Source organism: Falco peregrinus, chromosome Z (assembly GCF_023634155.1).
Source record: "Falco peregrinus isolate bFalPer1 chromosome Z, bFalPer1.pri, whole genome shotgun sequence".
Classification (NCBI taxonomy): Eukaryota; Metazoa; Chordata; class Aves; order Falconiformes; family Falconidae; genus Falco; species Falco peregrinus.
In genome coordinates this window covers 44,546,228-44,572,348 of record NC_073739.1, presented here as the reverse complement: position 1 = coordinate 44,572,348, position 26,121 = coordinate 44,546,228, and the positions used below count along the sequence as shown (strand labels likewise).

The window sequence follows — 26,121 nt, the reverse complement described above, 5'->3', positions numbered from 1 at the left end:
TTGGTAAGTCTCGACAAGTCTCTTTAAGACAAATAAACTCAATACTATATATTCCTGGCTTTACCACACACTTAATTAGCACAGGACACATAACTTTGTTGCTTACAGCTGTGAAGGGGTCTGCAAATACCAAAAGGACCTCTCAGGTATCTGCTGACAAAACTCACTAAAGCTGTAGATCCTGGCGGGACCCCTTTTTCACTACCTACCTTCTAGACTACCTCTTCCCACACTGCTCTGAGGGACTCTACCCTGCTTGTCCATCACTACCCCTGTAGAGTTCACAGAGTCACAGAAAAGGTGAGGTTGGAAGAGACCTCTGGAGGTCATCTGGAGTCAAGAAACCTTCACCTTTTTCTGACTGTTGTCTCTTATTCCACTAGCTATCAGCCACCCATCCCATCCGACATTTTCCTAGAGATCAGCTTTAGCTCATGGTAGTGCACATGGTTTGAACACAAAACTGAAGTGCTGAAATACCTGACACTGGTGTACAAATGCAAGTGTTTATGTGAAATTCTGTGAGAGTAGCTGCCATCCAGCACATGTGGCAAAAGGCTTGCAAGATGGCCAGAGTGCTTTCACTGCAATGACGTGGACCAACAAGTAGTGTGAGTGTTTAATAGTTAGTATCCAATAATGATATTAATGCTATTAATGGCTTATGTTACTGGAGCTCCCCTTTCAGAAGAGTTTTGGCAATGCATGTAGTTTTTAGGCATCATTTTGGAAGTGCTGGCTATTAGTCATTAGTTTATGCAATGAATATGTTACACTGTATTCAACTGAATAATCCATACTACTACTTACACTGTCTTTTCAGTTTCCTTGGACACTGACACTTATATTTCTGTTTTAAAAGAGTACTTGCCAATTCCCAAATGTCCACAAGATATTTCAGCTAACATTGTCAGAAACTATCACAAATTACAAAAATTCTTTAAAGTATTAGAAATTTCAGACTTTTGTAGAAATCTAAGACTATTTTTTTTAATGAATAAGAAATAAGAGAAAAAAAAAAAGAAATGCCAGCAGCACAAACACATATGAAAACACAGCAGGAATGAGAAAGAAAAATACCAGCCATAAAGCATGCAACCACTCTGCTTTTTTACTGTACTGCCTACCAAGCAGTCTCAGCTTCAAACAGAAATTGCCAGGTAAATAAATACTTACCTCCATTTCAGATGAAGATATGTTCTAAGATAGAGAACAATATCTAAAGAGGGATTCAGAGGGACAGGCCTGTAGATTTAAGAAGCCAAATTAACAAATGGAAAAAGGAGCAATTCTAATTCCCAAACAAGAATGAGTTTTCTTCAGGATATATCTTCTAGTATAAGACTTGTTCAAAGGAGCATATTAGGGAGAGGAGATCTGGCCTGAAGTCAGTTCCTTAAAGCCCATAAATAGTTGCCTATATTACTACAGCTTTTTACAACCTCATCATTTTCCTTATTAATGTGAATTGCTTATATGCAATTTATGCTCTTGCTGCTTTGAAATTTGTTATGCACTGTAGCCTAAGGGCAAATTAGCCAACCTTTCACCTCAGTTTTTAAGTAGTGTATTCTATAAATACCTCAAAAACATGAGATACACTCTTTAATGTTACATGAATTTAGTTAGTGAGTAAATAAATGTATAAAACATAATACACGTCTTCTAAGAAATAGAACTTTTCCACTGTAAAACAGGAATGGAAAAAATTGATTCAGAATTTCTCCTCTTATCTTGCATCCAAATATGATGTATTCTACACTACTGCAGATTTTTTATAAAGGTGATAATAATCAAGTGACAGAAAGTAAGCTCTTTAGTTTAAAAGATACAAATGTTTTTTCAAGCTTCCCTTTCCTGTGATGAGCTGTTGATCTGTGCACCCCCAGCTTCCCTCCTCCTCCCCCCGGTTACCATGTATACTCCTCAGGAAAGCTAAACTCACAGTGAGTGCTACCATCACAATTCAATGGAGTGAACAAGGTTTGCACACAAAAATCCACCTGGCCTTATTTATGGTATTCTTGTTGCTCTACAGGTGAGTAAATAAATACTGGTTTGAGTGTCAAAGCCATTGAAACCCCTTTTGTGCACAAGCAAGCAGGACCTTAGTAGACTCTACTTGACAGCTTCTGAGCACAAGACCTATTCAGAGTTGTCCAGCCCTTCTAAATAGATAACACCATCAATGCCACTAGACTACAGCAGCCTCCTTGCTGTGTTGGCAGTGTGGTCTCCAGGCAGCTGTAGGCATTTCTCCATGCTTCTAAATTAATCTCCCAGTCAAACATGGAGATATGGAAATGGATTGCAAGAAAAACCAACTGACCGCGTGCAAAGAGACACCCAGTAACAGAGTAGCATACTCTGCTCTGCTTTGTACCTTTCCAGGAAAGAGGATCAGGTACACAGGCTTGCTGACCAGCATCAGTATAATGGTCATTAGAACTGCTTCACACAGTGTAAAAATAACCAGTTAAAATAATGTTAAAATCATTTAAAATTAGTTTAAATTTTGGAAAGAAGTTAAAATAATGGAAAGAACAATATGCATCATGTTTCAAGACATTGGGTGAGGAGTGTAAAAAAATGGCACCATTGTGTTTGCTAGGAAATAGTTTAACACTAAAAGCACTTCTTCATTGTGGAAAATTCATTCCAAGGAATAATTTTGTCAGCAGATCATAAATCCACAAAACATGTCACAGGCTTTAGCACTAATGAAAGAGCAGGCTTAGAGGAGTTTTCTAGCCACTTTCTGAAGTGGCTTCTTCATTTTTAACATGAGAGCAGATGCTGATTTAAATGATTTTGGCTGGGTTGCTACTAATTGGTCTTTTCAGCTGCCATTAATTTATTTGTCTTCTTGTTCATTAAGAGATTTAATTGCAGCAACAAAAGATATTTGCCAATTTTCTTTTAGAAAAATACCGATAAGCTTTCAATTCAAAAAAATCCTCTTATTTTCCACTGCAAGGAGTTAGTTCCATATTATAGTAAATATTTCTATAAAATAGTATGTATTTCTTCTAAGAGTTAGGAATTTTCAACTGTATGCATTCACTCATTTATATCTTAATAAAACAAAGTATTCAAGGAAGACCACAAAAGAAAACTTCATGAACTGGAAAAAGTTGTTAGCAAAAACAGTCACATAGCCCTTCACACAGAGAACATGTATTTTATACAGCTGGTTGTGTGCAGATACCAAAAGCCTCCAGATGCAACACACATTTTCACACAACCTTCCTCTCAGGACTGATTCAACCTCAGGCTCCTCATGACAAGTCAAAAAATGCAGACTTTTCTGTTGTTTTAAATGTTATTTTCTTAGAGCTTTTGACAAACTGTCATTAAAAAATGACAATTTATTGTTGCTGTCTGATTGAGAGTAGTTTTTTTTCCTCATTCTGCTCACCAACGGTTCTGAGAGATGAACTATGGCTAATTTTGTTGTGACAACTACAGATGTGAACTTGCCAGACTGAACATGGGCAGCAGAGCCAGAGGCATATGTTTCCATCCTGATTCTGATGCAGAAGCATCAAGTTCTGGTGGAGAAGCTGGGTGAGAAAATATTTTTCAGCCACAGCAGCTTTTGTACAGTGAAATTGTTTTAGCCTCTATAGCAAAATTTTGCCACTTTTTATCTCTCTGACTCACAGCACAGAGAATAACTGTACTCTGCTCCATCTTCTGCACCATTAGCAGACTTGTTTACCAAGCTTCCCTTAGTTTCAGTTGCCAATAATTAATGCTTTCAGAGCCACAAAGGCAGCAATGGAATTATTCAGTTGTTACAAAGGAATGAGTATGGGGAACAGAAGGGCTATTTGGTCTGCAGAACATTAAAGTCTGCTCTGAAAAGCCAACAAAAATCTTAACCACTTGCACATATCCTTCTAGTATTTGCCCTTACAAGCAATCCTTCACTTAAAAGTACAAATCTAAGTCTGGAGTCTTCACTTAAGAGTTCTACAACACTGTTTTTCCCAGGACCACCACCTTTCCTTTTCCTTATCAGATCACTTCTTATCTATATGTATTATTTATATCAGCATACTTTGTAATATAGTAAAGTAAGAGGAGAACTAGGTGCAATGAATTCACTGCTGGCTAAAAAGCTTCCACCCAGTCATTCCTAATACAGGAAAATCAAGCCCAGTTACTTACATGCTGCGTGCTTGTGTATTTTGTGTGTTATGTTAAATGCTGCATACAGATAGTAATCGTAAAGCTAGAATGTTTTAGACGAAATATCATGTCAAGAGAAAAAGCCTCAATCAATTCCAGAAGATACAGACAAAACATTTTTTTGAAAAAGTCTAACACAGATTCAGCTCTTGAGAAGTACCTGATTCTGGTATATCTGCTGGCGTACCTCTGGCCAAACTTTCATATTTATGAAAATATAGGCCCTATTATTGGTCAGAAAACATTTAACTTCACTCACCATGAACCCAGTATCCACCAGTATTTACTTATCTTAAAAACAACAGAATTTAAAGTACAGGTACACTTCCAATATTTTAAGAGAAAATATTTTCCTTTTAAAGAAGGAATATGCACCTACCTGAAAGATCATGAGACCTAAGAAATAAAAAATCACCACCATCACAAATGCAACTCAGTTTAGAGATCAAATAAGCCAATTCAGCCTAAACTTTAATTTAAATTGGATTAAAAATCCAATAGAGACACAAAGTCTGTCTCCCATCCTTCACTTCTCTGCCAGAAACCTTAAATGTATACGCATTTTAAGACATACTTTTCGTTCCTTTCTGCTCTTCTGCTTGTGATATTTCTTTAGTTACAGGTGGTTTTGACACATTTTTTCCTAAAACACCCAAAAGGCAGTTATAATCCATCAAAAAAATTGAAAAGTTTTCATTTCTAGTAAGGTAAACCATCTTCCCTAGAGCAAAAAACCAAAAGCAAAATGAAAACACATAGAACTTCAACATAAAATTTTACTGACAAAAAGGAAAAAAATCAAAAAAAAACCCCAATTAGTACAAAACAAAGCATAAAAACTTCCACCTTGAACTAAATAACAAGAAGACAACACAAAACATGGAACGAATTCATAAATAAGTTAGAAGGAAAATGGCTAGATTTCTGGTAGCTCTGAGAATTTAGAAGGTAAATTCTAGAACGTTTATAACTAACAGATAATTATTTTGAAGAACAAATGAATACAGCAGTCTTGCTAGAAAACAGGGGAGTGAGTAGTTGGAACTTGCAAGAAAAAAAGCAAAACTGTGTCAATATTACTTTTTCATCTAGGTCTGTCTAGAAACTATTTAGGAAGGAAGATTGCCAGCAGCCATGATGTCAAAAGTACTAAAGAAAAAGATAAACAAAAAAGAACTCTAAACCTAGCCAGTTACATTTATTTAAATTGAATGGAGCAATGCAAATGATGACACAAACAACCTCTCTAGTATTGTCAGGGACAGGCAACTCAGGAGGACTATAAGGATGTCACGAGGTTATGCAGGGTGAATATCAGAAAGCCGAAAGCCCAGGTAGAACTCAGGCTGGACACTGCTATAAAAGATAAGAACAAATGTTTTTACAAATACATTAGAAACAAAAGGAAGACCAAGGAAAATCTAAATCCTTTATTGGATGCGGGGGAGAACACTGCCACAAAGGATGAGGAAAAGGCTGAGGTACTTAATGCTTTCTTTGTCTCAGTCTTTAATAGCAAGACCAGCTTCCCTCTGGTTACTCAACCCCCTGAGCTGGAAGACAGGGATGAGGAGGAGCAGAATTCAGTCCTGACAGTCCAGGAGGAAACAGTTAGTGACCTGCTGCTCCACTTGGATGTGCATAAGTCTATGGCGCTGGATGGGATCCACCTGAGGGTACTGACGGAGTTGACAAAGAACTCACAGAGCTCTCAGAGGTACAATCTTCACTGGGCAAAAAATCTGGCTGTATGGCCAGGCCCAAAGAGTGGTGGTGAATGCAGCATCATCCAGCTGGTGGCTGGTCACAAGTGGTGTTTCCTAGGGCTCTGTGTTGGGGCCAGTCCTGTTTAATATCTTTATTGACAATCTGGGCAGGGAATTGAGTGCACCCTCAGTAAGTTTGCAGGTGATGCTGAGTAGGGACGGGGAGTGTCGACTTGCTGGAGGGCAGTCAGGCTGTGCAGAGGGACCTGGGCAGGCTGGAGCGATGGGCCGAGGCCATTCCTGGGAGGTTCAACAGGGCTCAGTGCCGGGTCCTGCCCTTGGGTCACAGCAGCCCCACACAGCGCTACAGGCTGGGGCAGAGCGGCTGGAAAGGGCCTGGTGGGAAAGGGCCTGGGGGTGCTGGTCCACAGCCGGCTGAGCGCGAGCCAGCAGTGTGCCCAGGTGGCCAAGGCGGCCAGCAGCACCCTGGCTGGTACCAGACACAGTGTGGCCAGCAGGGCCAGGGCAGCGATGGTCCCCCTGTCCTGGGCACTGGTGAGGCCGCACCTCGAACGCTGTGTTCAGGTTTGGGCCCCTCACTGCAAGAGGGACGCTGAGGTGCTGCAGCGTGGCCAGAGCGGGCAGCGAGGCTGGTGCAGGGTCTGGAGCACAAGTCTGACGGGGAGCGGCTGAGGGAACTGGGGCTGTTCAGTCTGGAGATAAGGAGACTTGGGAGATCTTACCACTCTCTACAACTACCTGAGAGGAGGCTGTAGAGAGGTGGGTGTTAGATGGTCTCTTTTTCCCAGATGACAAGTGATAGGACAAGGCAAACTGCCTCAAGCTGTGCCAGGGGAGGTTTAGATTGGATATCAGGAAAAACTTTCATCACTGAAAGGGTGTTGAAGCATTGGAACAGGCTGCCCAGGGAGGTGCTGCAATCATCATCTCTGCAGGTGTTTAAAAAATGTGTAGATGTGGTGCTTAGGGACATGGTTTAATGGTAGACTTGGCAACCATGGGTTAGTGATTGGTTCTGATGATCCTAAAGGTCTTTTCGAGCCTAAATGATTCTATGACATTCTATGATATTCAAATAAATTAAATAGATCCCAGTATTCACCCTTATCAACAAGATGGTATGGTAGAGAAACTCAGAAGTTTTTAAAGCAAAAGGAAATCATCTGTATACTTACAGGCCTGTACAGCACTCTCATAGGTCTCTTAATAATAATTAGCAACTAGCATTATCGTTTGTAAGCACACTGTTTAGGAGTGCCTAGACCCAGACTGTGTGTGCTGGTCCATAATTAAACATGTTTGTTATCAAGAAGGATGCAGTACGTTTTGGAATGTTTTGAATTAGTGTCTCTATAAAATAAACTGCTAAAAATACATCCAGAGTGTCTATAAATTCTACCCTTTATTATCTGCATTAATGCTACCTCAAAGAAAATAATTTACTGAAGTATGTCATCTTTAAACTTAAATTTGATTGTAATGGGAAAGTACTTTTAAAAGCATAAAGTAAGAGTAGTCCGATGGTATTAATCTTAAAACAAAGCACCTGCTATGAGCAATGGTTACTCTTGCTAAAGTTTAAAAAAAATTAAGAAAGAACTGTTATCTCATTTTCCACATCTTCAAATGTAAACATGCAATGAAATCAACAAATAATCACTCTTTGCTGTGTCTTTGATTTGTCCCAGCTACATGGCTTCCTTCATTAATTCCAAAATCTCATCTTGCTGTACTTGTCTTTTTGCACTCCCCTTTTCTGACATGTGAATTACCTGTCCTGTAAAATTCACTTAGCATTGTAGTACTTCTTTTGTTCAGAAAAATATTAGTTCTGCCAACACACACTCATGCCAGGGCAACTTTGTAAGACGGAAGAACACTAGATTACTACTTACTGAAAGCAAGAAATGTTTCGGAAATGCAACGTGATGACCTTTCTCTGAAATTCATTTTTCACAGTATTCTGGTATTCTGTTTTTCTCCTTAAGAAAAAAGTAATTGTTCATACTGCTACAAAGATCTGTTGTTAATTGCAAACATATGCACTGTCATCTTCACCAGGCTATTTTAAAAACCAACCCAACTCATGGTAACAGGACAGAATTTCTATTCTATGATCCTCATGCTGAACAGCCATATAAAAGGTCTTCCCAGTGGGCTAAGTGCATACTTTTACCCTTTTTTTAAAAATGCAAATAAGTTGAAATTTCTAATGTTGCCTTCAGTGAAGAAGGAAAACAGTGAATTTCCTGTGATACAGGATACATGTTAGTCTGGAAGATGAGGGAAAAGTTTCAGTGAACTAGTATTTTAAAACCTCTATTGCATCTCCAGTTCAGATTGGTTTAAACAACTTGTTTCTTCTGTATATTTGAAATACAGCAAAAACTAATGTAATTGTGCAAGCTGTGACTGACTGGCACAATCAAGCAACCAAGAAATATTTTTAAAACTGCTTTTAAAAACTGACATATATTCACAAATGGAATGCTGTTTTCCCTTCCTCCAATGTCATGTGATTTCTTCCTCATCCTGTTTTGAAGTTTTCTTTTCACAAAATCACAGAATGGTCAGGGTTGGAGGGGACCTCTGGAGATCATCTAGGCCAGGGGTCCTCAAACTACAGCCCGTGGGCCAGATACGGCCCCCCAGGGTCCTCAATCCAGCCCCCGGTATTTAAGACCCCCCCATCCCCTCCCCGCCGGGCGTTGGGGGGGAAACCAAGCAGCCGCAGATGGCTGCCTGCCGCTGCATCCGCGCGCCCGCCCCCTGGTTAAAAAGTTTGAGGACCCCTGTTCTAGGCCAACCCCCTGCTAAAGCAGCTTCACTCAGAGCAGGCTGCACAGAATCATGTCCAGGCAGGTTTTGAATGTCTCCAGAGAAGGAGACTGCACAGCCTCTCTGGGCAGCCTGTGCCAGGGCTCTTGTTGACCTCAAGGTAAACAAGTTCTTCCTCATATTCAGATGAAACTCCTTGTGTTGCAGTTTGTGCCTGTTGCCCCTTGTCCTTTCACTGGGCATCAGTGAAAAGAGCCTGGCCCCATCCTCCTGGCACTCACCCTCAAGATATTTGTATGCCTTGACAAGATCCCTTCTCAGCCTTCTCCAGGCTGCACCGGCCCAGCTCTCTCGGCCTTCCCTCATGAGGGAGATGCTCCAGCCCCCTCACCCCCTTGGCAGCCCCCCGCTGGCCCCTCTCCAGTCGCTCCCTGTCTCTCCTGAACTGGGGAGCCCAGCGCTGGGCACAGCACTCCAGGTGCGGCCTCAGCAGGGCAGAGCAGAGGGGCAGGACACCCCCCGCACCCGCTGGCCACGCTCCTCCTGATGCAGCCCACGCTGGCAGCGGCCTTCTTGCCCACCAGGGCACACTGCTGGCCCACGGGCCGCTCGGTGTCCTCCAGGCCTCCCAGGCCCTTCCCCGCAGAGCTGCCTGCCAGCAGGTCAGCCCCAGCCTGTGCTGGTGCGTGGGGTCGCTCCCCCCCGGCGCAGGACCCTACCCCTGCCTTTGCTGAGCTTCATGACGCCCCCCCTGCCCCACTGCCCAGCCTGCCCGGGCCCCGCCGAACGGCAGCGCAGCCCCCGGGGTATCAGCCGCCCTCCCAGCGCTGTACCACCAGCAAACTCGCTGCGGGCACGCTCTGCCCCTTCACCCAGGGCGCTGGGGGGTGGGCTGAGCAGGACGGGACCCGGTGCTGAGCCCCGGGGCACAGCGCTGGCTGCGGGCCCCCAGCTGGGCTGCGCCGCTGGTCACAGCCCTCTGGGCTCTGCCATCAGCCAGGTCTCAGCCCACCTCCCTGCCCACGCGCCCAGCCCACCCGGCCTGCGCTCACCTGGGGCGGCTGTGGGAGACAGGGGCAAGAGCCTTGCTGAGGGCAGGGCAGACAACACCCACTGCTCTCCCCTCATCCACCCGGCCAGGCGTTCCAGCACAGAAGGCTATCAGGTTGGTCAGGCGTGATTTCCCCTTGGTCAATCCATGTTGATTACACCCAATTAATCTTTTCCATGCTTTGAGGTGACCTCCAGCATGAGCAGTTCCATCACCTTGCCAGGGATGGAGGAGAGGCTGACTGGCCTGTAGTTTCCCTGAGTCCTCCTTCTTGCCCTTTTCAAAGACTGGAGTGACACTGGCTTTTCTCCAGTCCTCAGGAACGTCTTTGGTCCTCCATGACCTTTCAAATATGGATAGTAACTTAGCAATAACATCTTCCAGCTCCCTCAGCACTCAGGGGTGCATCCCATCGAGGCCCATGGGTTTGTGGGTGTCAGGTTTGCTTAAATGATCTCTAGCCTGATCCTCCTTGACCAAGGGAAAGTCTCCTGTTCTCCAGACTTCCTCTCTTGCCTCCAGGGTCTGGGTTTCCTGAGAGCTGGCCTTAGCAGTAAACTCTGAAGCAAAGAAGGTATTCAATGATTTCTCCTTCTCTATGCCCTTTGTCACCAGGGACCTGGTGTGACTACGTCACTCATTCAGCAGCAGGCCGTATTTTCCCTACCCATCCTTTTGCTGCTGATATATTGAAGAAGCCCTTCTTGTTGTCCTTGACATCCCTCACCATATTTAATTCCAAATGGACCTTAGCCTTCCTCGTTGCATCCCTGCATACAAGGTGCACATCCTTGTATGTGTATTTAAAAATATTGTCAACTGCCAGGATTTGCAAATGCAATACTTTTTGTCAGTCTCCTCTTTCCCAGTCCCCCAGGCAGAGGAGAAAGTGGCAAGAGTATGTTCATTACACAAATGAGGATTTCTTACAGAGAAGAAGTCTGAAAAGGCTTCACAGTGTTCCTATATCCCTCCCAAGTGGCCTGTCCCTTTTTCCACATCCTGTAAACTTCCTTTTTCTGTTTGAGTTTTGTCAGAATCTTCTTGCTCATACATGCAGGCCTCCTGCCACTCTGCTTGATTTCTTACTCATTGGGATGCACCAGTCTTGAGCTTTCTTACACTTTAACTTGATTAAGAAAAAATTCAGACAGCAAAAAGAGCTTTCGCTACTTCCCATCTATCAACTGATTTTTTATTTCTCTATGCCTCACATGTACATTTAATTTACTTATCCTAATATTCACATTAACCCAACTGCAATATCTCAAAGAAGCCAAGACAGGCTGCCATCAACTTCCATCTTATTATGATATGGAAAGAAGAAGTGTTCATAAAAGTAATTGATTCAAGCCCTCACACAAAAAGACTAATCTCAGAGACTGTAAATCATGTTGTACAATGAACGGCTACTTAACAAACACTCAGTTTACTGATTTCTACTTTATGACACTGAAAAGCGACATAGAGATAATAAATATTACTTCCTCCACCCTGCCCCCCACCCCCTGCCTCCTGCCTCCACCCCCCCACCTAGTTCACCTCTAGCATCAAATTTTAGAGTGGTTGTGACAGAAAAAAGACGGGGAAAAAATAAACAATCCATTAAAAAACTGTAGAGTTTAGACAGTACTATAATAATTCTTTGAATTATCAGGCTCCTAAACATCTGCAGGACTGATGCTTAAAATATACCCAAAACATGCTACAATACCTTCCAAATTCAAATTAAGGATGAGATGAAGTATCCCAAAGAACATACGACCTGAAATTAGGATAAAAATTGTCTGTTCAGTTAAAGATCCAGCACAACTATATAGGTAAGTACTTCATCCAAGCTACTTCAAACCAATATCAAACAAAAACCCGCTCTCATCTCCATGCAGCATCTATAGAAAGTTAGGCCATTTGCTTAAATACTTGCAGTTGAAAACAGCAATAAAAAACCTCTTTAAACACCTTCTATGAAACTTGCTTTTATTTGCAAACATTCTGTTGATATATGAGTTACAGATTTTCATACACGTCACATTACAGGGAAGAGACACTTGGTGCAGAACAATCTGTTCTCCACCACAAAAACATTACATGAAGATATACAGCAGCCAAAGAATTCCAGGGCCCACAGAGGAGACAACCTGACCTGGTCAAAGCACAGACTGCATACAAGAAAAACAAACAAACAAACAAACCATACTAAAAGGGCCAGAAGGAAACACATTTTTCAGGGAAAAGAAGGCATGCCATGGAGAAGATGGACATACTGAAATGCATAGGAGCACGATGGACAATTCCTGCATGGTCACTGGACACAGCTTTGCAATACAATTATGACAGCAGAATCACAACCCTTCTGTTTTTCACTGTTGTCAACATGTTGTTTCATTACAGGCTTCAGATCTTTTAATGAAAGGCAATTACAAGATTTATAGTACTTTGCATTGTATCCATTGCCTAAATGAAAGATTAAAACGCAGTTTCTCCTACAAAGTGACTGGAGCAATGCGTGGTTATTTTCACATTGTCTCTCAAGAGTTTCTCCCTGTGTAAACAAAAATAACTTTGCTTTCTAAATGCCACTGAAGCTGAGCCTGCCAAACAATTTTCTTATCACTTAGCAGTTTGTTAACTTTCATAAAGAAGCACAAGACCAAATTCTGCCTCTCTCCAACAACTGAAAAATAGCATTATAATCTTCTGAATCTGAAGAAATTGGCAACACAGCAATCAATCAAGAGCACAATTTAACCAGAATAGTGTGTTACGGGAATGTATCCAGCTCAGCTCAGAGCCCAGAATGAGACGAAGTTTGCTGTTTATTAAGTCTTTGTATTTTGTTCCTAATGGGAAGAAAAACAAAATCAAAACTCAGTTAAGAGGCAGTGCAAATAAATTCCTTCAAAGAGGTTCCGATTAACATTTTTCATCAAAATACACACATCCAAATTATGATGAAGTATATTCACAGTCACATTTGCTGTTTCTTTAACTGCTGCCTTACTAAGGATTTAAAGGTGTTTTACAAATAACTCACAAACCCTCAGCATATTTTTGTTATGTGGGAAAGAATTACCCTAATACCTCAGCTCTCTGAAGTTCAAAATTTGTTTTTGCTGACACCACCTGCTCTTTTATGATACAAGAATTTTAATTTCCCCATCCTTTATTTTAAATTTTTTTTCCTATCCCTCTTCTCTATAACCCTAAGGAGAATAAGTAACACAAGCCAACTTAAACAATAAAGAATGTGACCGTAATTTTGTTTTAATGTTTGATGTTTGATCATATAAAATTATACTTTTTGAATTAAAAGTAGTCTATCAACTATATTTTCTTCATATATTACTTTTGTTAATAAACCTATAAATTCTACAAATTATTTCTGGCTCAGTACTTCTTACACAGTCTTCCCTATCTTGACACTAAAATTTAATCAACTGGAAATCCCTTTTAATTTAAGCAAATATCACCCAATAATTTCCTTACATATTCTTCATGATAATTGAGTAACTGATGCAATGAATGGATGCAAAGGATGCAACTGATTTAACTGAAGCAGATTTTTTTTTTATAGTTCTATAATTACAAGCACTGACTGAAACAAAAATGTAATTGTAGACCATATGTTGAAAATAAAAATGGTTGGAGAGTACATTCAAGTTATTTAAGTACATAAAAGTTGCTACCAAATCCATAAAAGGGCTGCAGGTGGTATGTTTTAAGGCATACCAACATTAAGCAGGTCTGATGTTTTCCTATACAGACCCATAATTCCTTGTTCTGGAGCTCTATTGACAAACCAGGCTCTTCCTGTCATGCACGGTCTAACTCTACAACTTAGATTAAAATTCTTTTTCTTTTTATACTTATTATCAGCTTGCAACTTTGAAAATTCTCCCTTCCTAGCCAGCTCTATCCCATGCCCACTCACCCTGCCCCTCTTTCCACTAGGAACTCCCCATCATTCTGTAGAATCAGACAGTGGGGAACCAAATTCCCCACAAGACATATATGGATTTTTAAGGTTCTGCCTGTAGAAGGTTATTACTCAAATAATTTATGTAAAAACTGAAATTTCATGGACTGAAACTAGGATTTTCTTTGTACTGGCTTACCTCATTCTCTTTGGATGTGTACCGTATCTTAAAGAGTATTCATGGCTCTGATCATCACTTGCATGGCAGTGAATATGTTTTGGAAAGCCAGTTTTGTGAAGCCTTTTCAGACTTCTTCTCTGTAACCTGATCCGTGAAATCCTCATTTGTGTAATGAACATACTCTTGCCACTTTCTCCTCTGCCTGGGGGACGGGGAAAGAGGAGACAGACAGAAAGTATTGCATTTGCAAATCCTGGCAGTTGACAATATTTTTAAATACACATACAAGGATGTGCAACTTATCTATGCGTATGTGAGTCACCATTAACTGTAGTCTCTCTTCTGAATTCTCCGTTCTCCATAATCTACATTGTTTTAGTCAAAATACTTTCATTGCTGGGTTTGGGAGGCTTTTTTTTTTTTGGTAAAAGATATCTATAAGTATCTTACAATGCGTCCTACAATGTTTAATCTAAGCATCTTGCAGGCTGAAGTCAGATTACCAAACAAGCAAGGCACTTGAGTACAAAAGAAAGAAAATCTGGTTTTGTAAGGATCAAAATCCTCCATATCGAGAACTTTGTACAAAGCTTATGTACCATTTACACCTTAACAATAGAGCCTGCACTAATCCTGAACATGGGGAAGAACTTCATCATTAGGCCACATTATTTAGTTTCACATTACTACTGATTGTTATATAGATACTGATTGAAAACGTGTTAACTGAAATTATGAAAAATACATTCATTGCTCTCAGCTACTCTGGGAATTATTGATTCTGTTTAAAAAACCCCTTACATATATGTCATATATGTAATATATGAACTTACATCATTGGTGTAATATTTTGCATATACATACTGTTTCAAGCCCATTTACAGCCCATAACAACGTATTTCCTGACATTTTTCAGGACATACACCTTGTTCTTCTGTTATTTCCTATTAGCCTTACAACAGAAAAATGTCTGCACTGCTCATATCAAGCAGCCACTCAAGCAGTGTCCCACCTCCAGCCAAGTTTGTAAGTGGCGGCCAAGAGAAGAGTAAAAAGAGGGCCAGAATATATGACACTTCCTCCACAAAACCCTCCCTGCATCTTAAAAGTTAAAACTTAGCTTAGAGTTCATTAGCTGAATGCTACCTGTTTGGCAGTCCCACTGTAACTCTTGAGTATTTGGGCAGATGTCTCCTTAAAACCATGGGAAAATACATTTTAGTAAGGAGTTTCAGAGCTCTATCACCCATGATAGATCATTTGTTCTGAGCCTGGATCCTCCATCTTCATTCCTGTTTCTTGTATTCAATAAACCTTCTCCCCTGCCTTCTCCATGTATGCTCAGTTTTATACACCTCTGTCATACTGTATTGGGTTTGTTTGTATGACAGAGGTTTGGTAGCAGGGGGTGATGCAGGGGTGGCTTCTGCAAAAAGATGCTAGAAGCTTCCCCATGTCAGACAGAGCCAGTTTCACCAGCTCCAAGAGGATCCCCACTGCTGGTGAAAGCTAAGCCAGTGAGCAATATTTGTAGCGCCTCTGTGATAACGTATTTAAGAAAGGGTAAGAAAAACTGTGCAACAGCTATGTGAGAGGAGTAAGAATATGTGAAAGAAACAGCCCTGCAGACACCAAGGACAGTGAAGAAGAAGAAGAGGAGGTCCTTGAGGCACCTCTGCTCTCTACTTTGGAGAAGAGATTCCCCTGCAGCCCACGGAGAAGACCATGGTAGAGCAGTTTGTCCCCCTGCAGCCCATAGAGGACCCCATGCCACAGCAGGTGGACATGCCGAGCCCATGTAGGACCAGGCCCCTGGGAGGACCTGTGGCTCACAGGATCCTACGCTGGAGCAGTCTGTTCTTGAAGGACTGCACATCATGGAAGGGACCCATGCTGGACCAGTTTTTGAAGAACTTTGGCCTGTATAAAGGACCAATGTTGGAGAAGCTTGTGAAGGACTGTCCTGTGAAAGTGACCCCAGGCTGCAGCAGGTGAAGACTGTGAGGATGGAGGAGCAGGAGAGACTAAGTGTTATGATCTGACCATAACCCCCATTCCCTATGCCCCTGTGCTGCTCGAGGGGAGGAAGTTGAGTCAGGAGTCAAGCTGAGCCTTGAAAGAAGATAGGGCTGGGCGGAAGATGTTTAAAGTTTTCTCTTCTTCTCACTGCCCTTCTGCTATTAATTGACAATAAATTAATTTCCCTAAGCCAAGTCTGTTTGGCCCATGACAGTAATGGGCGAGTGATCTCCCTGTCCCTATCCTGACCCATGAAGTTCTTCATCGTATTTTCTGCTCTGTCCTGTTGAGAAGGGGGAGTGAGAGAGCATCTTTGTGGGCACCTGGAGATCAGCTAAGGCCAACCCACCACACATACTCACCTTCAGCTGTACTTTTTCTAGGTTGAAAAGTTCTAATCAGGTCAGTTCATTCTCAGATGGAAGATACTCCATAGCTTGATCACTCCTTTGACCCTTGTTGAAGCTTCCTCAGTTCTGTTTACCTCTGAGATACACCTGGAGTACCAAGACTTCAAATACTAAGGTGCTGCCAAAACTTAGATTTATGAAGTGGCACCATTGTGTTATCTTTACTGCAAGTAATCAAAAGAGAGAAAGTGCATGTGCCATATAGTTGTTCTCCATCTGCACTACTTTATGCTGGTCTACAATTAGCTTTACCTGCCATTTCACTGCCTACGCTCATGATATCCTTCTGCAGCTTTCAGTCACCCTTACAAACCTGATTAATACTGAGCAGAATTTTTTTTCTTGTAATTACTCAACCCCTTTCTCACCATAGCTTTCATTTTCCTCTATTTCCTGTTACTCAACTGATGCTGATGTATGATGTGACTGAACAAATCCATTCCTACCCCACAGAGCTTTTATATGAAAGGGTCATGGACGGCCTTTTCTTGTACTTTGCCAACAGAATGATGGTCCAGGAGCAAAAAAACCCCTGTTATACTTTCTTATTAAAACCTTCACTGTAATTTTTCAGAATTTCTAACAATTAACCCATCCTGGCTGAGCTATAGTATTTGCTTCACCTCTCCACTGAGAATCCACTGCTGGTTAACAGTATTCCCATTAGCAAACTTTCAGTGATTTACTCTTTAGTACCACTAGGTGTCGAAATATATCAGCACAAAGAGGAGAGTTCCTCTGAACGTTTCATCTTCAAATACAAGAAACCAGGAAAACACAGCAAATGCCCAACTCATCATACTCTATCTCAGTACCATAGTATCACTTTAATGAAAGACCATGCAACTGCAGGGCTCCAAACATTAACAGTAATAGCCAGCAAAACCCATGTAACCTAGAAAAGCGTGGTATGTTATGTGTTACTCATATATCATAGCCATTTTCCTGAAATATTTATGACTGTCATCAATCCTTACTCTATGACCTTCTTCTGTATTTTGCATCATCCATTGTGGACTTCCTTTCAAAGCTGTAGCTGCCCCTTAATTAAGCCCATGTTGTTCAACAGTCCTTCTCTAGGAGACTGACAGCACAGCTCTGCTCTCCAGGTAACAGGACCATAGCACTCATCAGAACATGATTTTTTAATCACATTTTTTTATCAAATAGTAAGAAATACTTAATATTTTTGTCTGTAAAAAGAAGATTAATATAGCTGTTCTTTCAACAAATATTCAGGATTTCTTTAATTATGGCATTGTATTGGTTTTCTTGAGAGAGATGGAACATAGAGATAAGCTGGAATACATACGAAACAAATATCTGGAGGAATCTATTTTAGTAAGATGCAGATGTTACATTATATACCACAGCCCTCAGAAAGGCAGTCCTGGCATTCTTCAGATTTAAGAAGTCAATGTAAATACAATTCAAATACAAATGAGCTGCAAAACAAAACCACCCCCCACCACCCCCCTTTTTTTTTACTGCCAGTGAAACCCTTGTATTTGAGAGGAAAACACTCTGATTAATCCAGGTTGAGTTGCTGTGCTACATTTTTATGTGTCAGAATAAACAGTCCTATTACATTACAGCAGTGCCCTCTATTAATGTTTGGGTTCAAGTAAAAAACATTGTGCAACAGTTAACTTCACTGTCAGGGATACACTGCAGTGCTATGAAATTAAGTTTAAAAAATCCAATTTTGGCTTTTAAAGAAAAATGCTGTTTTCCAAGTCCCACAAACACCAAAGACAGATGGAGCCAGGTTTGAAGAGATCATCACCTATAATTAAAGCTAGAGTTGTTCCTGCATGTATCCAATTTAATTTTAAAAGAAATACAAGGTTAACATTTTATTATTATCTGATTTGATCTATTCTATACCAACCTACAGCACATGAGAATTGCCTATTCAAGTGATTAATAAAGTGGTATGAAATACACAGGTAATAAACAAAGCCATCCTGCTTTACCACTTGACCTCTCATAATCCTGAAAACGAGCTGATTCAAAAGCTCTGTGCTGCTCCCTACCTTGCCCTTCAGTAGAGGGCACACTCTTCCTTCTGTATTCTTCCTTCCAGCAGCTTTTCATGTGCCTAGCTGTGCCTCTTGCCACAAACCCAGAACACAGGGTCTCTGTGCAAATCCAACAACATGTGCTTTTTTTTTCCCCTTCCCATAAGCTATCTAAAAAAAAATCTTCAGTGCTCATAAGCTTAAAATGAAACAAGGCTTTTGAATCGCATCTCGACAGAACATAATTTTAAAGCATGTTAAAAAGTAGCAGGCTGTTCAAAAAGAGTTTGAATAGAGAGGTTGTGCCAATATGCATGAGAAATTAAGCTAAAGGTAACTGCATTTCAGGATAGAACTGCATACACGATCAGATTTGCATTGAGTATATTTTAATTCAAATTGTTGGAAAACAAATGGAGATACACAAATTTTAACTTGTGTTTTAAGACTTCAGATGGTGGGGCTTAAGAAAATGGAGTACACTTTTTACATTAGGATAATGAAAGTGGTAACAGGGTAGTAAAGAGCAGGTAGTACAGGAAGGGTAGATAATAGAACAGTAAAATATTGATATATTATATACCTTGGAGGTATGGAATCACGTTTTGATATTGTCCATTCTAGAAGCATTAGAGAATGGGGAACTTTACAACATGGCTATATACCTCCAAGGTGTTAGAATTCTAGAATTCTGTTATTACAAGCAAGTTTATAAAGGTTATTTGTGTAAAAAAACCAAACCCACAAAACCCCAATGTGTATTTTTCTCCTCAGTGACATCTTTTTTAAGCACTTACTCAGAATAAATTTAGTGCATTTATCTTCAGGAAATGACCTGTTGAATCATTACTGCCAAAATACAGGATACATGCTCTACTGACCTATACTAGGCCAAGAGGCAAAATATTCTGAAAGGTTAAGATGTGAATAAATTAGTGAATGTCACATATTTACCTTCTTCCAGTCACTTCAAGCCTTCTTTTTTTTTCTCTCTGCTTTCAACTACCAATTGCCACATAGGTAGGTGTTACCTAACCAAATCCACTTTCTCAATTAAAACAAATATTACATTTTTTCCAGAAAATTCAAGGAATACAACATTGTATGTGTTTTGGCCAGGGTCTCTTTTGTCCTTAACTCTTCTTTTGCCTGTCAGCTTTGTTTTCCAAGTCTAGTACCTCAATTCTTTACGGAAGAAACAAAAAATTACTAAAAATACCCAACCAAACAAAAAAACTTCAAAACCCCCCAAAACCAGAACTCTATGCCCTCATTCTCCTAAACACTTTGTGTGTGCAACTTAATTATTCAATGAGCAGACGGTGAATACAGTGAATACAGCCACAGCAAAACTAGATGGCTGTAACTGCTAAGGACAGAGCAAAGGTAACTCATTAGTTTTGCTAACCCTGCCACCATTAAGAGAAACAGAACAACAGCTTTAGCAGAGGTGATGGACTACTGTAAATCCTGGATCCACACTTGAGAAGTTCAAATGCCTGAGATCGGGGTTGCTCTTCATTGTTATCAGCTCTCAAACAGCAATGATATCTTCATCTACAGTAGAGACCAGCCCATGTGCTTGCTCCCTTCCACTTGTCATACCTGAAGAGATGGAGGTCAGTTAGTAAACAAATATATTTCACCTGTTGCTGCATGACAACAGGTTTCACTCTTGTCCCAGCAGCTGTGTCTCACTCAACACTGTCGTGCTGGTGGTAAGGGACCAGTCACTGGATATCTTCAGGAGCAAGCCCCCTGGTCCCAGCAGAAGCAAGAGAAGTCTGTATTAGCTTCCCAATTGTCCCTGTTGTCAAGCATGATAAAATCAAAATGCTACAAGTAAAACAGAAGGTAAGGTACTGGGTCATGAAACTAATGTTCAGTGCCATCTTTAGACCATAATCTAGTATTAAACCTCTTCTCCAGTTATAAGTGGCCACTGGGAAAGGCTCACTAACAGCATCATGTTTTATAGCTATAGCTGATTTACCAGCTCTGCAAAACTCAGTAGCCTCAAGCCTCTGCTCTCAAGCCTCTACAACAGGCCACATTTCTGACTCTCTTTAACAGAAAAACAGCTATTTCTGTTAACACAAATAGCTATTTCATGGGCAGAAATAATTATAAGAATAAAGATAGCAATATTTAGTAATTAAATTAGGAGATCTGCTGCTTGTACTGAAAACTAAACAATATTCAAACAAGTTCTGTAATATTTTGTACTGCGGTAGTTAGGCTTGCTCAACTAGCAGAAGGAAACATCTTTCTATAACTGTAGGATTAACAGTTTGATATACCCAACTAAATTGTGCTAGTGCATAAATGTGGATGTAGCAAAAATGGCTTTCAAGTAAATAAACCTGACTTACTGAATATTTGTGAGGTCAGAGCAACAAAGACATTTTTAAAACAATGGAGGCAGAAAAATTATACAGAATGAAACTCTTTGTTTCAAGGAGCAGACCTGAAGCAGAAGAAAGGAAATTTCTTATGTTATCAGAAAGGAAAATATTTAGAGTCATTTGGCAACCTTGAAGGACTACTCTGCCCCTTCCGTTAACTACTTTAATGGAGGGACCATATTAAATGCTGAAATTAGCTTCACAATGTAATGCACATAGTTACATGAAAACAAAGCCACAACCATTTCCACTACTACTAGGCAGGGACAAGACAGTGTTTTTAATGACTTGGGGGAAAGCCAGAGCATATTTCATTTCTACAACTCATATACAGTTAGTTCTTGTTTTCTAATAGGAATGTAACCCAAAAATAAAATGTGTTTTCACTTCTCTTGCTCATTTACCAATAAGCATCCCGATATCCATGCCAGGCAATATTTTGAAGTATTACCTGTCACCTTTTACTAACCAACAATACAAAAAACCCCACCATAAATGTATAAAGAAATAAATCTGGCAGGGGAGGTGGGGGGAAACCATCGAAAAAAACAACTCCCAAAAACCCATCAGCTATTTCAGATACTCCATTCATATTCTGTAGGATTCAGAACCATCTTCCACATCTGTTACCCGGGAAACAGCTCTCATTCACTATCAAATCCCGTGTCTTAAAAGCACATTCTAGTGACTTTTCCTCTGCTGATGACATGGAAGATGATTAACTTTGAAAATTGCAAAACTCTTAAGGTAACAGAGAGATTGGCTCCAAACATATTAATAATCACCATCAAAAGCTCTGTGGAGAAAAATCAATATACTTTTTCAAAAGTTATTTATAAATCCATATGGACTAGCGCTATGCATATAGTTGAATGTCTGCTTCTGCACTGGCACCACTTCTTTGACAGCTATGTAACTCACTATTTCGATGTTATTTCTGCTACCAGGTATAAAGGTGGAGGCAATAATATATCTGCAAATAAGCCATTCAATTACAGGATTCTTAAAAACCAAAAGAAAACTTAAATACATACATTTTTAGTGAGGAACAATTACATAAAGCAAAAATTCTACTGGTCATTCTGGTCTTCTGTGCTATAAAAGTGCAGGATCAAGTCAGTCCTCATTCCATTATTCTAACTTATGCCAAACACCTTGAAGGAAAGCATGAGAGCAAAATCAGCATTGGAAGCAGAACTTACAACCTCTGGTCAAATACTCCAACATCCATCCGCATGGAATACGAGGCTCTGTAAAACAGTTCACATGCTTAACATGTAAAAGCTACCACCCACCTCCACCCCCAACCCCCAAGTGTATGCTACTGTTGAAAATATCTAAAGTGCTTTTCAAATTATTTTATTAAAAAAAAACCAACACCACAAAAACCTGAAACAAACAAAAAACAGAAAAGGAGATCACAATGTGCAGGTGCACGTGTGCGTGTGTGTGTGTGTGTATCCTATAAAACTTATTATAGCACACAGACAGGCTTTAAATAGGAAAGAAAAGAACTTTTACAGAACAACTTCCCTTCATGATTCTGTGATTCTTCCTCTCTTGTGCTCAGGACCCCAGAACTGGACCCAGCACTACAGGTGTGGCTCCCCCAATACTGAGCAGAAGGGAAGGATCAGCTCCCTCTGCCTGCAGGCAGCGCTCCTAGTGCAGCCAGAATACAACCAGCCCTTGTTACTGCAGTGATGCACTGCTGGCTCACGTTCAACTTGGTGTTTGCCAGGACTCCCAGGTCCTTTGAGGAGCTGCTTTCTAGCCAGCCAGCCCACAGTAACTGGTGCCTGGGGTTGTTCCTCCCCAGGTGCAGGACTTTGCACTTGCCTTTGTTTAATTGCATAAGGTTCCTGACTGCCCATTTTTCCAGCCTGTTGGGGATCTGGATGGCAGCAGGACCCTCTGGTTTATCAGCCACTTCTCCCAGTTCGATGTCATCAGCAACCTCACCAAGGGTAGGCTGTCCTATCATCCAGATTGCTAATGAAGATGTTACACATGACTGGACCCACTGCTGACCCCTGGAGTACAGTTACTGGTCTCCCAACTAGACTTTGTGCCACTGATCATCACCCTCTGGGTCCGGCCATTCAGGCAGTTTTCAATCCATCTCACGGTCCACCCAGTCCATTCTTCATCAGCTTCTCTGTGAGGTTCTTAAGGCACGCAGTGTCAAAAACCATCACAGAACGTTATCACATTGGTCAAGCATGACTTCACTTTGGTTGATTTTCTTGTCCTCAATGTGCAAGTGTTTCCAGATTAGCTGCTCCATCAGCTCCCTGGGGATCAAGGGGAGGATGACCATCCTGTAGTTGTCTGGGTCCTCGCTCTTCTTGAAGATGGGGGTGACACCTGTTTTCCTCCAGTCTTCAGGGCCTTCTCCCGGTCACTGAGACTGACCAAGGATTATTGAGAGTGGCCTCACAATGACATCAGCCAGCCTCCTCAGTACTCATGGGTCCCCTGCTAGGGCCCACGGATTATATATGGGCAGTTTGCTTAATTATTTTTTTAATATCCTCTTCTTCCACTAACGGTATGTCTTCCTTGCTCTGCACTTTCTGACTGGTCTCCAAGTCCTTAGATTTTTCTGAAGTCTTTACTAGTAAAGACTGAAGCAAAGGCATTCAGTACCTCAGCCCATGCACTGCACCACCAGGGCCCCTGCCTCATTCAGTAGTGGGCTCACACTGACCCTAGTCTTTCTTCTGCTGCTTATGGACTTGTAGAAACCCTTACTGTTGCCTTTGACACTCATCGTTAGACCCAACTCCACTTGGGCTTTAGCTTTTCTAACCTCATCCCTGCATTCTCAGACAGCACTTCTATGTAATTCCCCAGTCACCTGTCCCTTCTTCCACCTTCTATATAGTCTCCTTTTACATTTGAGTTTTGCCAGGAGCTCCTTGTCCAACAGTGCAGGCCTTCTAGCTTGTTAGTTGACTTTCTGCTTATTGGGATGGACAACCCTCGAGCTTTAAGGAGGAGACCCTTGAATATTAACCAGTTTTCTCGCATCCTTCTTCCCTTCAGGGCCTTATTTCATGTCACTGTTTCAAGCAGATCCCTGAAGAGGCCAAAGTCTGCTCTCCTAATGTCCAGGGTTGTGAGCTTAAGTTTTGTCCTGCTCCCTCTAGCCAGGATCCTGAGCTCTGCTCCATAGTCACTGCAGGCAGGGCTGCCTTCCACCTACACATCGCCAACATGTCCTTCCTTGTTTGTGAGTATGGGGTCCAGGACAGCACCTTGCTTCATTGCTTCAGGAAGCTGCCAGCAATCTTGTCCAGGAACCTGCTAGATTGCTTATGCCATGCCACGTTGTCCCTCCGGCTGATATCAGGATGTCTGAGGTCCCCACTGAGAGCAAGGGCATGCAAACTTGAGGCTATTTCTAGCTGTGAAGCTGTCATTTAATCATGCTCTCCTTGGATAATGTTTTCATATCAGTAAAATCATTCCCTTCCAATAAATCAATCTTAAGGTGTACATTTACATAAGGAAATACTACACAAAGCACAGAACTCATTTACACAGAATGAAAGATAAAAGAAAGATATCACCCTTTTCAGTGATAGACAACTGAAAGAAAGGCTCTAGAAAATTTATGTAGCTGTGAAAAAAGTTAGGTATCCAACAAATGCAAAGCTGAGTCTGAAACTAACAGCTGAAACCCTCCAGTGAGACAAATGTATAAAGCTTCTTATCCTGCAAGGACACAACCGAAAATCTTTCAGCTCAGTTCTTTCTCCTGCACCATTGGTTAGTAGTAACTCATTAAAGTCAGCTAAACTAATCCTCTGAAAAACACCATCACACCAAAACTGCAAGAGCACAATTTACCTTAGTCCTAACAGATTTATATAGGAATGAAGATTTCTGAGCACTCCCCGCAGCTAAGCTCCTTTCCCTTTCAAGTAAAATAGAATCGTTGGTCTCTTTCCTTACTCTTAATGCTGAATTCAGGAACTCCATTAAGATCCAAATTCACTGGTTTAGCTAGTTCTCAAGTTTTAAACTTATGCCACAACTAATACTGCATTTAGAAATTACACCAGCAGATGGGGGAAAAATACTGTTTCATTAATCAGAGTGCGTGAGACGTTATCCCTTTAAAGAAGTACAATAGTCCCACATTACTCCTAATTGATTGACAGTGAGTATTCCCCAAATATAGGAAATACTTTTCCTACAGAAGAGAGGCAACCCACTTCAATTTCAAGTTGGCTATTTAAGGCCACCTCAGTAGGCATACAAGCCATGTCCATTAGTCTGCATAATAACCCAGCTTTTGGCAACTTCACGTATGAAACAGAAGGATGAGGCAAATTTACACTGATTTGCACCAAAAAGACACCACAGCTGAGGCAAAATTTGCCTACAAAATACAACTGTCAGTCAGCCTACCTTGCCACTTACTGTGAGACAGCTGAGAAGAAGGAATGACTGATCTAACATTTTTGAGTCCCTGCCTGCATTGCAGTGTCCTGTTTCAGAGCAACACCTTACTCTAAAATTTCACCATTTTACTTCAAATACCTTTTCCATATTAATCCATAAAACAGTGAATGCTGCAGTTAGTGAGCAGTAAAATGTCATTACTAGGCACCAGTATCAAGAGACTGCAGCCTAGCTCAACGTTGTAAAACAGGAAATAAACTACATATATGCACACATTTATACAAAGCTCTTCCATCAGGAGCAGCAGTAACTGTTTCAAATTACTTTCATATGCTCTGATTGCTGACTTTAAACTGACTGCACCACACACACAAACCAAAGACAGGCTTTACATAACACTTCCTCAACGCTTATTGCCAAATGCTTTTACTGCTGCGGCTACAATTCCCAAGTACATTGCAAGTGACTGACTTCAGTAAAGGCAACCTTACAACATTAGTGTACTGAGCCTGGGGACATGCTAATTTAAAAATATCACATGGCGGGGGGTGGGTGGGGGTGGGTGTTTGGAAGTCTTCAGTCATGAGAAAATGATAACTAAGTTGCTGTTACGTCCTTAAATGTGTATACTCTATGATCAGATTTGGAATTGGATTAGAATTCCCAGTAAACATGTTAGTGGAAGCCAGTACCCACGTGCATTTCAAGCTGTGATGGACCACAAAACATACTTAGGCGTGAGATGTTCTTTTATAACAAACCTGAAGATGTGCGTGTCCCTTTACAACAACCCAACTTCATAAAAGACCACATGCCGCCTTTGACATACATGGGTGGGCTCCTACTCACTTCAAAGGAGATTTAGTCTATCTAGTGATACACAGGATATAGACTTAAATGTTTATAAATATTCTAAGGAGTGGTAGTCTGAAACCTCATCTTTGACTGAGAACACTGTACTAAACAGGGCAATATGAGAGTTTATAGTTTGCCTGACCCTCACCTC

The 26,121-nt window shown here is 41.1% G+C and overlaps 1 protein-coding gene across 1 annotated transcript in view; it reads right to left on the bottom strand.

Moving 5' to 3' along the window:
- Positions 1-26,121, bottom strand: part of LOC101917764 (guanine nucleotide-binding protein subunit alpha-14) — an 87,888-nt gene that overhangs the window by 35,986 nt on the left and 25,781 nt on the right. The window contains 3 exon segments of the mRNA XM_055791686.1: positions 13,866-13,895; positions 13,897-14,002; positions 14,004-14,049. Of these exon segments, the coding sequence (XP_055647661.1) occupies positions 13,866-13,895; positions 13,897-14,002; positions 14,004-14,049 (182 nt within the window).